Source organism: Dermochelys coriacea, chromosome 1 (genome assembly GCF_009764565.3).
Source record: "Dermochelys coriacea isolate rDerCor1 chromosome 1, rDerCor1.pri.v4, whole genome shotgun sequence".
NCBI classification, from domain to species: Eukaryota; Metazoa; Chordata; order Testudines; family Dermochelyidae; genus Dermochelys; species Dermochelys coriacea.
The window spans coordinates 269,935,808-269,952,754 of record NC_050068.2 but is presented as its reverse complement, the minus strand read 5'-3'; the positions used below and the strand labels follow the sequence as shown (position 1 = coordinate 269,952,754).

At 40.9% G+C, this 16,947-nt stretch overlaps 2 protein-coding genes across 12 annotated transcripts in view; one reads left to right on the top strand and one right to left on the bottom strand.

Annotated features, from left to right (window-relative positions):
• FGD6 (FYVE, RhoGEF and PH domain containing 6) overlaps nt 1–6,698 on the bottom strand; it is a 105,486-nt gene extending 98,788 nt beyond the window's left edge. Inside the window, exon 1 of one of the 3 annotated variants that reach the window (XM_038420168.2) lies at nt 6,529–6,698. In XM_038420168.2, the coding sequence (XP_038276096.1) occupies nt 6,529–6,541 (13 nt within the window). In that variant the 5' untranslated portion in view covers nt 6,542–6,698. The remainder of the gene's footprint in view (nt 1–6,528) is intronic. The other 2 variants (XM_038420177.2, XM_043492117.1) reach the window with 2 other exon arrangements.
• Nucleotides 6,699–6,714: 16 nt separating this feature from the next.
• The window catches only part of VEZT (vezatin, adherens junctions transmembrane protein), a 98,693-nt gene continuing 88,460 nt past the window's right edge, over nt 6,715–16,947 (top strand). For 2 of the 9 annotated variants that reach the window (XM_043492167.1, XM_038420045.2), the window contains exon 1: nt 6,841–7,071. In XM_043492167.1, the coding sequence (XP_043348102.1) occupies nt 7,036–7,071 (36 nt within the window). In that variant the 5' untranslated portion in view covers nt 6,841–7,035. Of the gene's footprint in view, nt 7,072–16,947 lie in introns of all 9 variants that reach the window. The other 7 variants (XM_043492172.1, XM_043492175.1, XM_038420019.2 and 4 more) reach the window with 5 other exon arrangements.

Sequence of the window (16,947 nt, the reverse complement as noted above, 5' to 3'; positions counted from 1 at the left end):
AAACCACCAACTCAGACAAGGGAACAAAACAAGAAGCTCCTTAAACATTTATCTATAACATGTAGAATGAAATCCACAATGATAATCCAATTTTCCCATCTGGGGGACACATGCTGAAGATCTTATGTTGCCAGTAAACAACTTTGGAATTTCCAAAAATTACTGATAACTTTCTAATGCAATAAGTACTCAGGGTAATTCTAATTCTATTAGATCTCTTTCTGACGAATAAAGATAAATTAATCAATTACTAAAAACTGACAGTTGTCCAAGTGCAAGTGATCACAATCTAATTTCATTTGTCATGTGTAAACAGAATATAAAACAAATCATATTTATTTGATACAGTCAATTTCTCAAATCTGAGAATAATTCTGAGAAAAATAAATTTGGAAGAAATATGTGAACATAAAAATGTGAATGATAACTGGGAATTGGTTAAATATGCCACAGTTATGCAAGAAAGTTTCTTTGGTTAAAAAATCATGGTTAAGAGGGAAGGTGAAGGCACCAATAAAAATTAAAAGATATTTAACAAATGGATTGCTTAGTAAGGTGGTCTCATTTGAAGAGCATGCTTTTTAACACCACTATATGCAAGGACACACATCTAGTTCACACTTGTAAAATGGGGTACTTTATCCTGGAAAGCAGTAATTCTGAAAAGGACTTGGAGGCTATGATCGACAATCAATTGTACTTGAGCTTCCAGGGCAATGCTGCAGCTAAGAGGCCAAGCAGTCTTCAAATATATAAATAGGAGAATATCAAGCAGGAGTAGGGGGCTGGGATTACCTCCTCATAGAGCATTAGACAGACTGTTAGCAGAACACCACATCCCGCTCTGGAGTCTAGATTTTAAAAAAAGGATGGTGAAAAATTGGAAAGGGTTCAGAAAAGAGCTACAAAAAACAACCTGAGATCTGGAAAAGATGCCTTACAGTTAGAGACTTAAGAAGCTCAATCTCTTTAGTTTATACAAGAGAAATTCAATTGCCTATGTAACAATGCAATTCTATCACCTTTAGTTATGTAGAACAGAATTTTATTCCGCAAGTAGACTTACTGAAACCCCTAGGCACTACTCTTGGAGTAATGTACTACTCTTCATGACCAGGGATAGAAGAATTTAGCATAAAACAACAACCTCACTATGAAATACTCCAGCTCCTATAAGGTAGGTAGGAAGGAAGAGAGATTGTTATTGCTATTTCTATTTATATATACTTAGGAGGCACTCAGAGGCTATGATGGAGGTTAATATTATACTTGGGTCACCACATAGATTCCAAATTATTTTAAAAGCCATCTAGTGATTTTAATGACAAAGGCCATTGTAGCCTGACTAATATCTTAAATAACTTATTTTTATGTCAATAAACCTTCAGCATCAATTTTGTACCTACAGAAAATTAGGTGTGAAATTAAAATAAAAATTCAAAAGAAGAGTTCTATGTACATGATCTAATTTCTACTTTCCCCCCAACCTGAAACAGTAGTGTTTTTTTCTCCATGTTTTGTTTTACACTTATGTAGAGACTGTGATTTTTCAGGTGTCCAAAAGTTATAAACCAAACAAAATAGGAAGTGAGTCATAACATCTCGGAAGATAACATGTGTAGCTTTTAAAATGCAAGGAAAGAAATTAGTTGTCTAGCAGCTGGATTTTCATAAAATAAGCTAAACAAATTCCACAAGTTGGGATAACTTTAAAGTGAATATAAGAGAAATGACTAAAGAACCTAACAAGCTCTTTGAGTCAGATTTTATTGAGATAAAGCTGAGTAAATATAATGTGATTTGACATGTTTTAAGGTTAAAAGGACACTAAATCCTGTAGGCCTCATGTTTTCAGCCCTTAAAAGTAATAAAGTTTGATAGGAAAAGTCATGTTGGTTTTGTTTCTACTGCAATTCTGCCCCCACAGGTACAGTTTCTGTGCTAATAAATAAACCACCTACTCTTTCACTGCCATGATTAAACCAAATCTCAACTTCCAACTTGCGTCTTCCCTCTTCTATATAAAATACATGCATATTCACATTTAAGCATTTATTCTTTGCTGAAGAAACAGTGTCATTAACCCAGGTTTCTTTTAAAACAAAGCATACACATACTACTCCAAACAGGGACTGAGTGAGCAAGGGAATATTGCTGATAAATGCACAATGTATCTGTAAAACAGAAATTGTGATTTTTAGTGTGATCATTGCAATAAGGAAATTCTTGTTTTAACTAATTTTCAATAATCATTTAAAAGCTTCTTTTAATACTGACTAAACACAATATTTTATAAACAAATTAATAGATAATCATATATGGGTCACTTCACCCATCAATGAAATACAACCAACTCTGGAGTTAAATTCAATGGCATATAACACTATGCCAAAACAATTAGTACTAGAAACAAAAAAGAATACAGTAGCATAGGTCGGGAACTAGAGGTGCGAGGGATGCTGCAGCACACTCTGGCTTGTAGTGGTTTCCATTATATACAGGGTTTACAGTTTGGTTCAATGGCTCTCAGCACCCCCACTATAAAAATTGTTCCAGCACCCCTGTACAGTAGCAAACTGAACATGCATTGAGTATTTCAAAAGACAGAATGTGAGTTGAAATTTGGACAGGTGGTCAGGGTTTACATTCCTACTCTTGTGTGCACGCACGCACGCGTGCGCGCGCACACACACACACACACACACACACACACACAAAAAGCCAGATCTATAACGACTATTAGTGGTTGGAATCACCTCCAAAACACAGATCCTCCAACAATACAGTGCCTCATTCAGTACTGATTCAAAGGGAAGAAGTCCACATTCAAAGACACTTATTCCTGCATTTCCTAGGTGTTTCAATCTATTCCTGGCAGAATTAAGAAGTGACAAGAATCAATACGGATGGGTTCTCTATCAAACTGCTTCATTCTGAAGATGCATTAAAATGACACCCAAGGGACACACTCAAATTCTTTACATTAAATTGAACCAAGAATGAGAGACATCTTGATATTTCAAATTTTCTATATGCTTTGTAGCACTGTTTATTGGGAAACACTACTTGTTAACAGCTGAATGATGCCCTGTAGTTTTAAACAGTATAGGCTCACTGTGACTAGAATGACAGCTAAATTTACAATTTACATTATTTTAATATTTATGGGATTAAGTGTAAAATTATGTAAAAAATAAAAATTTACATTAAAAAATACTACCTCCCACAAGCAAGTCTCTGTTGATTTCCTGTCTGTTACCACAAGTTAAAGCTCCCCATCTTCACTGCCAAAGCCTTTATAATCTTGTCCTACATACACCGATATTGTTTCTCCTACTCCCATTTCACTCCCCTTAATCCTTTCACATTAGTGCTTTTTTAGCCTCCACACCTTTCAACATGCTCCCTTGTGTCTCAGCCCCCTGTGCTTGCCAAGACAGATCCCCCCCTGCATACCTCTCCTCCTCCAAATCCCTCCATAAAACTAGTTTTCCAGGAATCCTTCCTACCTTCTCCTTACCAGTAATTCCCCACACTGTATCTTCCCTTTCCTGTTCTGTGTTTTATCTACCTCCGGGCCCTCAGAAATATGATGCCTAAACAACAAACTATAGCCTCAGTCTTGGACCCATGCAGATAGGTCCTGCACTGACACACAGCTTCATGAAAGTCACGAATCTCTAAAACTCTTGGAATAATAGCTTCCCAATGTCAAACAATCTGGCATTCTGGATCTTAGTACTATATCGAATTTTACTTCAATAGTCAAGCTCTGATCTCATGAGCACTCCATAATACAATTATTTTATTTTATTTGCCCAGCTGTTTAACTCTCAGAAAAAAATACAAGGTAAGGAACTCTAGTCCCAGAAATATTACTAAGTAACTTGAACACATCAGTCAGTGGTTAAATATACATACTCTCCTGCTTTATTTCTTAATTCACCAGCTCTAAATAGAATCACTTAGGAATTTATTAGGCAAACAATGTATTACAAGTAATTAAAAAATGGGAACACAATGAATAGGGCAGAAATGTGTATTCGTAAGTTTTTTATTTTTAAATAGGCATGATTAACTATAGGACCATTATGACAGGTTTCAGAGTAGCAGCCGTGTTAGTCTGTATTCACAAAAAGAAAACGAGTACTTGTGGCACCTTAGAGACTAACAAATTTATTAGAGCATAAGCTTTCGTGAGTTACAGCTCACTTCATCGGATGCATTAGATTGCCTTTGTTTAGGTAAGCAGTTCTATACGCTAGAGCTAGTCTCATGCAATACTGAAAAGTGCAATAAATTGGTTACTGTTTAAGTGTGTGTGTGCTTTTTTGTTGTTTTTTTTTTTAAACACACGAATTAAATTAGATCCTATAGAACCACATTTTTCCTCCATACAGGAAACATCTTATGTAAGGTTTTCATTGTTTTTAAACTGCTGCCTTCAAAAAGTTCCATAAAGCAGTTCATCAGCATAATTTATACACAATTTTATTCAATGGAAAAAACAGCTCTCATGCATGTTGGTTCATGCAGGCACAAGAAAGGAAGCCTACTAATCTAACAGATGGGCGAACAAATGTACTGACAATGCTTCTTTATATGACCAAACAACCAAAAAAACCCTGAGTAACTCCCTAAAATACAGGAAGCTTTCTTGTTTTAAAGCAAACATTTGCTTCGCATCTTTCTTAGCCATAAAATTGACAATAATACTTAAAAGTACAAAAGAACAGAAATGTAGGTCAGGTCAAGCTAAGTGTTTGTAATGAATGCTCCTCACTATGTATGTCTGCATACGTGATCAAGCTGGAAAGACTGGTAGGTTCTTGAGGTAAAACTGACTGTAGATGTGAATTAACATTAGCAACTGTGTTAAGGTTATACAAAGTGATATCAGAACATACAGATGAATATTTATTTTAGAGTGAAGAACAGATATTTAGAATTGCTTTGCCACAAGAAAAAAGAATCTAAGAATGTGGTGGTGTGTTTTCTCTACACTTTAAAAATAAAATAAATTACAATGAACTGGATGGATTATAAAAGACATTTTGCCATGGGGCACAATGTTCTTAATGGTAACAAATGACAATAACCAGAGCTCAGCAAGATGCTTTTATTATATGTCACTATAAATACGACTAATAAAGATAGTTGATCTTCTGTAGACTAATGTTTTTCAAAGTATGTGGTTCTACTACAGAGATATATACTTTGAAGGAAGTGAGAAGTATGAAATTGTCACTACAATGTAACTGGAGAATAAGGATAAGGGTTTATTTTTTAATTTTGATCATCTTGTGCCCTGTTGCTGATGTCAAACAGATACCACAGAATATCTACATTTTTTCTGTTATATATAAGAAATGCTGATTCTCTCTCAAAACATCAAAGAGCTCATTTTGACAGCGAGGGTCAAAGAGCAGAAAAAACACAACACTAACTGAGAAGTATTTTCTCACATGACTCTAATGACACTATACCGGTTTTAAAAACAATGGGTTTGAACCAAAAGAAAATTTACTGTTAAAGTGTAACAATGATAAAAAGTTAGGAGGCGAGTTGTCTAAGAAGAGGACACGTTCCACAGAATATTAGAAGACAACTTCAAAAGTGTTTCTAAAAGGCCGGACAGCAAAATAAAATAGAAAAAGAGGGAAAAACACTCCCCCATTCACGCTGTTGGGAAGCAAACAAACAAAAAAAGGGGCAGCTGTTACAACACCCTCCCCTCACCTCAAGTTTTCTCCCCTTCCTTCCAGTGCAAGCCAGGGCTTCCCACAAAAGGAAAAGATAGGTCCGACCATTTTAACGGGCACAAGAGCTCATTGAGGTCCACCCACAGGAACCAAGGGCATGGTTTTATCCAAAGGAGATCAAAATCCAAAGGAAAACAATGATTTCTCTTGGCAACAGCATCTCCACTCACAGCCTTGCCTCTAGAAGAAAAGGAGTACTTGTGGCACCTTAGAGATTTGTCCTCGGGCAACAGGGAGGGCAGAACCGTCCCTTGGAATCGTTTTCAGCAGAGCAAATCCCCAGCCCTGGTTCCCTCCGCGCTAAGGACGCGTTTGCGAGCCCGAGGGAGCAGGCAGGGAGCGCAAAGGCAGAATCAAGCTACTCGGGGGGCAGAAGAGCCGCGCTATTGGCTACCGTAGTCCAGAAGAAACTTTCCCAACTGTGTCAGTCGCACGCACTAGCGAGGGGAATGTACCTTCCCAGAGAGAGACGCCAGCCAACAGCAGCCTGGGGGCGCGGGCTGCAGAGACCCACTAGCCCAGGACACGCTGAAAGGCTTCTCAGGGAAACGCGCAGCCCCCCCCCTCGCTGCACTTACTAGAAGGGAAACAGGGCGGTGGGGGGAGGTCCTTGTCTCTGGGCGCCCTTTGAGGAACGGCAGAGTCCCCATCCCGCGGCTGTGCCTCGGGGGCTGGGCAGGCAGCGCTCCCCAGCAGGGAGAAAAGTCACCAGCCCAACCCCCCCCCCCTCCCGCCCCAAACTTTCCCCTCTTCCCTGAGCACCTACCGGCTGAGCTCATGGTGCCCCCCACGCGCCTCTCTTGCCGCCTCCTCCTCGCCCCTTAAGCCCTAGCCCCCCGCGGAGCTGAAGAGGACAAGCCCATTGTGCCGCCGCGCTACTGCCGCAAGGCGCCCCCCGGCCGCTCCTCCATCAGATCCCGCAGCTTCTCTCCGACTGAGCCCGAGCAGCAGCAGCTTTCACAGCCCTGCGCCGCAGGTCTGGGCTGAGCAGCGCGCCCTAGCGGCCGCGAGCCGCCAGCGCGGGATCACCGGGCAACGTTCCAAAAGCCGAGTTCTCGCTTGCCCCACCCCAAGCCACAGGGAACCCGAAGGGCTCCGCCAATCAGCGCAGCCCAGCCTCGAGCCCCTCCCCCTTCCCGGAAGCGGGCGCCCGCGCTGGCTGCTGGGAGTTGTAGTTTTCCCTGACCGAGGGCTGGCCCGGGTGGGGAGGCGTCGCCGAGGGCTGGTCGGACTCAGTTTCCCACAGTGCCCCGGGCGGGTGTCATGGCGAAGGATGACACCGGAGTTTGACGAAGAAGTGGTGTTTGAGGTGGGTGCGAGGCGGCTCCGAGGGCCGGGCCCTGGCTCCCCGGCATTGCTGGCGGCCCCTGGGGATGGGCCTCTGGGGTGGGGCCTGCGGCTGCGAGTGGGCACCGGCGAGCAGTCCAGGGATAGTCAGACCGGGCTTGCCCGGCTGGAGTGCCCTGTGTCAGTGCATGGGAGGCGGGCAGGGGTTGGTATGGTGGGACCCAGTGTGGGGTGAGACTGGGGCACGCCGGGCTGGAGGGCCCTGTGTCAGTGCATGGGAGGTGGGCAGGGGTTGGCACCACCTCTGGCTGTAGTGCACCAGGTGTAGTGCAGCCTAAGGATGATACTGAGATGGGTTTGCTGGAGCAGCTCGAGCTCCATTGTGTGTGGTACTGAATTGGGAAGTGGGCAGTTGTAGTGGCCTAGTATGATCTAATGTCTGGAGTTGAGCGGTAAGGCTCGCATTTGGAAAAACCTTAACTCCATGCAGTTTGGATAACAAGCACTGCACATACTTGCCATAGGGACTGGTGTTTTAGAAATACCTAATTAGATAAATTCAAATTGCAAAATCATATGGGAGATGCAATGAATTAGCTGTTGTAGCTGAGGTCTTAGTCTGGGAAACTGCTGTAGTACAGTTGTTGGAAAAGATTGGGAACTACTGTAGCAGATGAAAGCAGAGCAAGATCCTTTAGTTTACAGTATCTCTTCCGCACATGGTATCACTTCCGCACATGGTATCACTTTTGAACTATGAAGTTGAACAACTTATCTGTAGGACCGCTTTTGTTTGATGCTGTACATTTTTTATATTTTAATAATTTAAAATAAGTACAAAATACTGTTTAAAATTAAACACATTGGTATGCAGTCAGGTTAATCTATTAACTTAGTTCTTAGCTAACAGCAGTTACAAAAAGTAGGAAGTACTCGTAATCCACCATACATGTAAATTAAGGATAGTGAGCCAACAGAATGGGAACCACATTTGCGCACAAAGTCAGTATGAGGATGCAAAATCAACATGAAGTCAGCACACCAGAGAATAAATCTGGGGGGGAGGGCGGATCCAGATTTTGGGAACCATCAATGAGTTTTGGGAGATATAAGGAGAAGCAAAAGGATACTACTTTCTTTCAGGAAGGAAGCAAAAGAACCGGACTTTTGCATTTATGAAAGTGAGATCCAACCATGTTGGTTGGAGACACTGGGAGATAGACAACTTTAGACAATGGTTTAGCTTGTTAAGTTAAGTTTAGCCATGTTATAATTTTGTTTTATATGTAACCTTTCTGTTTGCATTATTATCCTTACTCGCTATCTCTTAAATCTTAGGCTTTGATAATAAACTTATGATTGTTTTTGTTATAAATATCTCTCAGTGCTGTGTTGTTACAAAGGAATCGATCCTCAACTGAATCAAACAAGCTAGTTTGTGCACTGTCCCCTGGAGGATAGCAAACTGGTATTTCTGTGAGTAGCTGGTAACGGGTTGGATATCACAGAGGAATGCTTCAAAGGGGCTTGGAGACTAAGGTGCACCTATAGTTAACCTGTAAAGCTGGCAATGCCCTGAGAAGATTGTTTGGGCTGGTGTTGTAGGGAGCTGTTAAGCACCATGACGTCTCACTCTTGCTGGAGGCAGGCAGGTAACAACATGACTCCCAATCCTGGGCACCTTGAGAAAATGTCACAAGGTCACACCTGCATTTGCATTTTACGTGTCATTTTTTAAAAAAGAAAATGAATTATTAAATCCCTATGGCTACTGGTTTCTAAAGTGGAACCAACCCACTGTATAGAAAAGCCTTATTAGGCTATGGAGATACTAAATGATCTAATATTTAGTAGTTGATTGTTTCTTTCATGGCTTTAATAGATAACTGTTTAGATGCTACTTGTTATTGGTTATAGAAAAGTACAATCAGTTTTATAGGGTTTCTTTTTTACAGTAATTTCAGTTTGTCGGTTTGTTAAGAGGGAATGTCCTCTCCTGGATCACTAACTGGTTAAAATATAAGAAATGGAGAGTAGGAGTAAATGGTCAATTTTCACAGTGGAAAAATGTGAATAACAGTGTCTGGCCAGACCTGTATTGGGACTTATGCTGTTCAACATATTTATAAATGATCTGGAAAAGAGGGCGAACCGTCAGGTGGCAAAATATGTAGACGATACAAAATTACTTAAGATAGTTAAATCCCAAACTGGCTGCAAAAAGTTAGAAAGGGATCTCACAAAAGTTGGTGACTGGGAAACAAAATGGCAGATGAAACTCACTGTTAAGTTTAACACAATATACATTGGAAAAAATAATCCCAACTATACATACAAATGATGAGTTCTAAATTAGATTTACCACTCAAGAAAAAGATCTTGGAGTCATCGGGGATAATTCTCTGAAAACATCTGTTCAATGTGAAGTGGCAGTCCAAAAAGCTTACAGTGTCACAAACCATTAGGAAAGAGAGAGACAGAAAATATCATAATGCTACTATATACATCCTTATGCCTTACACCTTGAATGCTGTATGTGGTTCTGATAGCCCCATCTCAGAAAAGATGGATTAGAATTGGAAAAGATACTGAGAAGGGAAACAGAAATGAGTAGGGATATGGAACAGTTTCCATATGAGGAAAGATTGAAAAGGCTGGGACTGTTCAGCTTAGAAAAGAGATGACTAAAGAGGATATGTTAAAGGTCTATAAAATCACAAAGGGTATGGAGAAAGTGAATAGGGGATTATTTACCCTTTCACATAACACAAGAATTAGGGGTCACCTGATGAAATTAATAGGGAGTAGATTTAAAATAAACATAAGGAAGTAGTTCTTCACACAAAGCACAGGCAACCTGTGGAACTCATTGTCTGGGGATGTTGTGAAGGCCAAAAGTATAACTGTTAATAAAATAATTAGATAAGTTATTGGAGGATAGGTCCATCAATGGCTATTCGCCAAGATGGTGAGGGATGCAATCCCATGCTCCAGAAGCTGGGCCCGGATGAAAGGGGATGGATCACTCAAAAGTGCCCTGTTGTGTTCATTCCTTTGGAAGCATCTGGCATTCTTATACACTGTCAATGAATCTATACGCTAAAATTGGAAACATTAGAGTAGTTAATTGGGCTTAGATATTGAGGTGCCTTTTAAAGTGAATTTGTAATTTGGATTCAGTTTTCCTTAATGTTGGGAAATTTTTACAAACCTCACAAAAACACAGGACTGACTTACGTGTTCTGATTAAGGCTACGTTTTAGTCACAGGTATTTTTAGTAAAAGTCACGGGCAGTAAACAAAAATTAACATCCCATGACCTATCCATGACTTTTACTAAAAATACCTCTGACTAAAATTTGGGCAGGGGGCTGCAGGTGCTCCGGGAGTGTGTGTGTCAGGGGATGCCACAGGTGCTGGGAGAGGTGGCCTGGGACCCCCTGCTGGGGGGGGGGGGGCGCCAGGCTTTGGTCTGTGGCCCAGGACTCTTGCTGGTGCTGGGGGGCGGAAGGGTTGGCGGGGCTGGCAGGGGCTCTTTACCTGGCTCCATGCCCATGCAGCTCCTAGGTGGCGGAGGGGCACAAGCGCCAGGTTCCGTAGCTCCCATTGGCCGGGAACTGCAGCACAGAGCCCCCCTCCACCGCCTAGGAGCTGCAAGACCGTGCCCCCACCCTGAGTTAAGCGTCCCTCCCCACACCCCTTAACCCGTAGCCCATGGTCCTGAGTCCCCTCCCCCACACCAAAACTGCTGCTTGTGCTAGCCCAGGAGCTGCCCGGCTCGGGCAGCCCTGAGCCAGCACCAGCTGCTGCAGAAGTCACTGAGTTCACAGAAAGTCACAAAAAGAAAAGGAGTATTTGTGGCACCTTAGAGACTAACAAATTTATTAGAGCATAAGCTTTCGTGAGCTATCGCTCTCTCAGATCTTGGGAGACAGACCAGTCCTTGCTTACAGACAGCCCCCCAATCTGAAGCAAATACTCACCAGCAACCACACACCACACAACAGAACCACTAACCCAGGAACCTATCCTTGCAACAAAGCCCGTTGCCAACTCTGTCCACGTATCTATTCAGGGGATACCATCATAGGGCCTAATCACATCAGCCACACTATCAGAGGCTCGTTCACCTGCGCATCTACCAATGTGATATATGCCATCATGTGCCAGCAATGCCCCTCTGCCATGTACATTGGCCAAACTGGACAGTCTCTACGTAAAAGAATGAATGGACACAAATCAGACGTCAAGAATTATAACATTCAAAAACCAGTTGGAGAACACTTCAGTCTCTCTGGTCACTCGATCACAGACCTAAGAGTGGCTATACTTCAACAAAAAAGCTTCAAAAACAGACTCCAACGAGAGACTGCTGAATTGGAATTAATTTGCAAACTGGATACAATTAACTTAGGCTTGAATAGAGACTGGGAATGGACGAGTCATTACACAAAGTAAAACTATTTCCCCATGGTATTTCTCCCTCCCACCCCACCCCCCACTGTTCCTCTGATATTCTTAAAAAGAAAAGGAGTACTTGTGGCACCTTAGAGACTAACAAATTTATTAGAGCATAAGCTTTCGTGAGCTACAGCTCACTTCATCGGATGCATTTGAAGTGAGCTGTAGCTCACGAAAGCTTATGCTCTAATAAATTTGTTAGTCTCTAAGGTGCCACAAGTACTCCTTTTCTTTTTGCGAATACAGACTAACACGGCTGCTACTCTGAAACCTCTGATATTCTTGTTAACTGCTGGAATTAGCCTACCTGCTTGTCACCATGAAAGGTTTTCCTCCTTCCCCCCCCTGCTGTTGGTGATGGCTTATCTTAAGTGATCACTCTCCTTACAGTGTGTATGATAAACCCATTGTTTCATGTTCTCTGTGTGTGTGTATATAAATCTCTCCTCTGTTTTTTCCACCAAATGCATCCGATGAAGTGAGCTGTAGCTCACGAAAGCTTATGCTCTAATAAATTTGTTAGTCTCTAAGGTGCCACAAATACTCCTTTTCTTTTTGCGAATACAGACTAACACGGCTGCTACTCTGAAACCTGTGATTAAGAAAGTCACAGAATCTGTGACTTCTGTGACCTCCGTGACAGAATAGCAGCCTTAGTTCTGATGTGTGTGTGTCCTAATTCTTGTTATAATGCATGTGTACAGGTTTGTTTATATTGAGATACGCATTAAAGCACATACACAATTATTTGCCATTCTAAATCTCATTTTACAGGAACAATTCAGTATGTGTCAATTTTTCAAAAGAATTTATCACCCAGCACCTCCCAAATCTGGCTGCAAAGAAATACTGAAACTAAGATCCATGTTACCACATTACACCAATTTGGGTCTGCTTTTTTGTTTGTTTGTTTGGGATTTTGGTTTTTTTTAGATGCTCTCAGACCATTTAGGCACAAAATTAAAATGTTGTGGCTTCTTTTTGCGAAGAAATGAATAATTTTTTTAATTGCTGAAAACATTTTTATTTAAATGACCAAAAAGTAACCAGAAATGGCCCCTTAACTTACTTGTTTGTGCTGTGTAAAATTTAGTAAGTAAATAAATATTAAAGGATGGAAAAGAAACAATTTTAAAATTATCAGTTTGAAGTTTGTTTATGAAGAGCATCAGATTATTGATTACTTGCAGTTGTGCTACAGCATTGTTTTTCTTTATATACAAATCTTGATTTCTCCCAGTCTATCATCTCTAACTTTTTCCTTCAGGAAGTTTAATGAAAAGGTGGTATTAACTTGTACTTTTGATTTGTCTCAAAAATAATATCACAGCACTTGAGTTTTAAAAATAATAATTTTATGATAGGAATATAAAGTATGTAGAATATGATGGTACCCCAGAAGGCACCCAATAGTTATGTCATTTTACAGGATTTCTGCTATTGGGTTTATTACTCTTAGCCAGTTAGTCATTGAATCTGCTGATTTTTCACTATTTCAGTAACACTGCTTAATATTTTAGTATGAGTGGCAACAACTGCTCTATTTAAGGTTACATTATTTATTATTATTTATTTAATTATTATTTACATTTCTATTCTAGCACAAATTTCATAATTTTGAGAATTTCAGCTTTCAGACTGAAGATTTTGATACGTGATCTCTGAAGGTAAATTTTTAGGAACATCTGAGTGGAGAAATACTTACCTTGTTTTTTTTGTTTTTTGTTTTTTTAAAGTGCGACTTTTCTTTGAACAACTCTAAAGCTTAAAAAAGCTGTGGGTTAAAAGTTGGAATTTAGAATGGATGTAGCACTCTCTGAGGGGATGTGCCTATGGTTCTGAAGAAAACTGGTTTTGATGTGAATGAGTTAGGAGCCTTTGAAAAATTTTGTAATATGCATAGCTAAGAATTATTCACTGTACGTACATGTGTGGCTGATTGTGGCAGTCTGTTCCTCAAAGCAGCACCCCGGAACCCCCATATTCACCAGTATCATATATAATCATATTATAACTTCATATATAATGATATCTATCTTACAAAGTATGCCTTGTTGAGTTATCATTTTAAAGGTCTTGATCTATTGAACATTAATATCCTGTTGGATTGAATGTGCCATCATTTATATATGAAGTTTTGCTATGTGTGTGTTACTGAAATATGTTGTGAGGTTGGGAACACGCACAACTAGCCTTTCAGGTACAACAATAGAATAGCCAGACGCATTGATGGCCCATTAAAGGGAATCCACTCCTGATGGCTGTCCCAGAAAACTTCTCAAGGAGAACACATAGACAATGGAGACTGCTTGACCAGTGGAGACTGCCTGATCCCCATATCAAAAGATCTTTCCAGCAAGCTGCAAGAAACTATAAAAGAGGGGAAGTGACATCATGACTTGGCCTCACTACCCCCACAACTCAACCCCTGGAAACACGTCTGGAGGACAAAGACTTTGAACTCGGGAGGGTGGTCCCAGCCTGGAAAGGAGTCCCAGGCTGTGTACTGAGGAACTATACCATCTGTCAGAGTGGGTCACTGCTTGATTCAAATCTTGTTTAGTTTGTGGAACTCAGAGTGCGAATTTGTTTTTCTTAGATAACTAACTTTGATCTCTGTGCTTGCTACTTACAATCACTTAAAATCTATCTTTCTGTAGTTAATACATCTGTTTTATATTTTACCTAAAACAGTGTGTTTTGTTTGAAGTGCTTGGGAAATCTCAGCTCAGTTTACAAAGGCTAATGTGTGTCCTATCCACATTGAGGAAGGGGTGGACTAGGTAATGAACTTACACTGGTCAGGCTTCTGACCAGGACAAGATGGTACAATTCTGGGGGTGCAAGGCTGGGGAGATGGGGGGAATTGGCTGGAGCCTCTCTATTGTTGGTTCATGAGTAACTGGCAAAGCATTCATGTCACCCAGCTGAGTGTGTCTCTGCCTGTGGATGTCTGTAAGTGTAGTGCCTGGCAGAGGTTTGTAGCTTGTCACAGCATCACAGTGTGAGAGGAATACCCCAGGTTGGTGGGACAGAGGGCTCAGCGGTCCCACAGTCCAGGTTTTACCCTAGGGACTGCATCACACTGATTTAGCTGTGTAGTGAAATATATTGCTGTGAATTAATAGGGACACCTGAGTCTGAAGTCAGGATTCTTGCACATTTTATAAAGTGTAGAAGGCTTCTGCTCTTTGTAAGGTCTGGAGGGAGTCCTCTTATGTTGCACCTTAGGAGCTCTGCATTGCCTCAAGTTTTGAGGAATGGGACACTATCTTGTTGTCCATGTAAGATATTAGGGAAAGGATATTTTAGTGGTATCTTTCTTATCTAACTGTGACATACCCAGGGTACAATCCAGACTAATGAGTCATTGTGTCACCCCTATCCTCTAACCTGGGGTGCCCTTTTCAAAGCTTTGCTGTTGTGGCCTCCGCTCTGAACTGCTCACAAACGGTCTCCGGCATGCAAGTCACTCCCAGCTATGTCTCTGTGTGTGCTGCAGCTAGCAGCCACACCTTGACTCTCACCAGCCTGGGTTATATTGCAAGATAACCCCTACATACCCCTTCTAGTTCCCCCCCCCCCCCCCCAGAAATGTAGGCCCTGTACTGCCCAGCCTTTTCTGGACAATGCAAGCTTATATAAAGTCTGTCATTTTATTAATAGAAATGATATTTGCACATCTTGTTTTCCCTAAATGGAATTTCCCAGGCACTTTGCTTCAAACACACTGGATTAGATAAAACAAGTTTATTAGCTGCAAAGAGAGCAATATTAAGTGAGTAGGAATAATGAGGCATAAAAGTCAGAAATGGTTACAAGAAATATAAAGCTGTCAAGATTTCTTCCCCACTCTGAACTCTAGGGTACATATGTGGGGACCTGCATGAAAACCCCCTAAGCTTATTTTTACCAGCTTAGGTTAAAACTTCCCCAAGGTACAAGCTATTTTACCTTTTGCCCTTGGACTTTATTGCTGCCACCACCAAGCATCTAATAAATATATAACGGGAAAGAGCCCGCTTGGAAATGTCTTTCCCCCCCGAAATCCTCCCCAAACCCTACTCCCCCTTTCCTGGGGAAGGCTTGATAAAAATCCTCACCAATTTGTATAGAAGAACAATGAAGAAGCAATCAGGTTCTTAAAAGAAGAATTTTAATTGAAGAAAAAGTAAAAGAATCACCTCTGTAAAATCAGGATGGTAAATACCTTATAGGGTAATCAGATTCAAAATATAGAGAATCCCTCTAGGCAAAACCTTAAGTTACAAAAAGACACAAAAACAAGAATATACATTCCATTCAGCACAACTTATTTTATCAGCCATTTAAACAAAACAAAATCTAACGCATATCTAGCTAGATTACTTACTAAGTTATAAGACTCCATTCCTTTTCTGTTCCTGGCAAAAGCATCACACAGACAGAGAGAACCTTTGTTTCTCCCCACCTTCCAGCTTTGAAAGTATCTTGTCTCTTCATTGGTCATTTCGGTCAGGTGACAATGAGGTTATCCTAGCTTCTTAACCCTTTACAGGTGAAAGGGTTTTTCCTCTGGCCAGGAGGCATTTTAAAGGTGTTTACCCTTCCCTTTATATTTATGACAAAAGCTAAAACAACTGGTGCCTAACTTAGCAAAGTATGTTAAATTCAAAGCATGGTTTTCTCACCACATGCTCTCAGCAGTCTTGACCATACTTTTTAGGTCAGAACCCCTTCTATAGTTCACTGGCTGCTTCCTTTGTCCTTTACGGTGCAGTGAATTGATGGACAGAGAGAGAGGAGGGGTCCTTGGGGTGTTTGTCCCTCCCTTTTTATAGTGTCAGTCCTCCCTTGGAAAATATTTCCACCTGAGATTCTGAAGACAGAGTGTCTATAGGAAAGAATATCTTCTGCTGCTTTTCCTCACCTGTTGGAGCTTCTTTTGTTTCCTTTCTGCTTGCTGACTCCGTTTACTGCTTAAATACAAATTAAGCAGAGCACACGTTCTGTTTGCCAACATCAGTTTGGAAGGTGTGTTAAGTTCACCATACAGTGAAATTTTATAACTTCACATACAGTGTTGCTACACATTTTATCAGGACAATATTGACCAGCAAATTATGAGTTGTCAAATATCTTACAAGGCATACTTTCTACAAAGATTAAAACAGTGTGTAGGGTGTGGACATGGGGGTACATTCTGCCATATAGCTATTTTAGGATTATACTGTCATTCATCACCATAGCATCTGAGCACCTTCCATGTGTAATCAGTAGCAATAGTGAAGTCCCGAGTGAATAACCAAGTAGTTCCAGATTATGGTCTAGCTAAATGATTCTGGATTTGCAAGACAGAACAATTTAAAATTACTGGACTTAGTAGGCATATATTTGAAGCTCTACTCAAGTTGTTGAAAGAGAGAAAGAACTTTCCCCCTTCTCCCTTCCCTGTGAC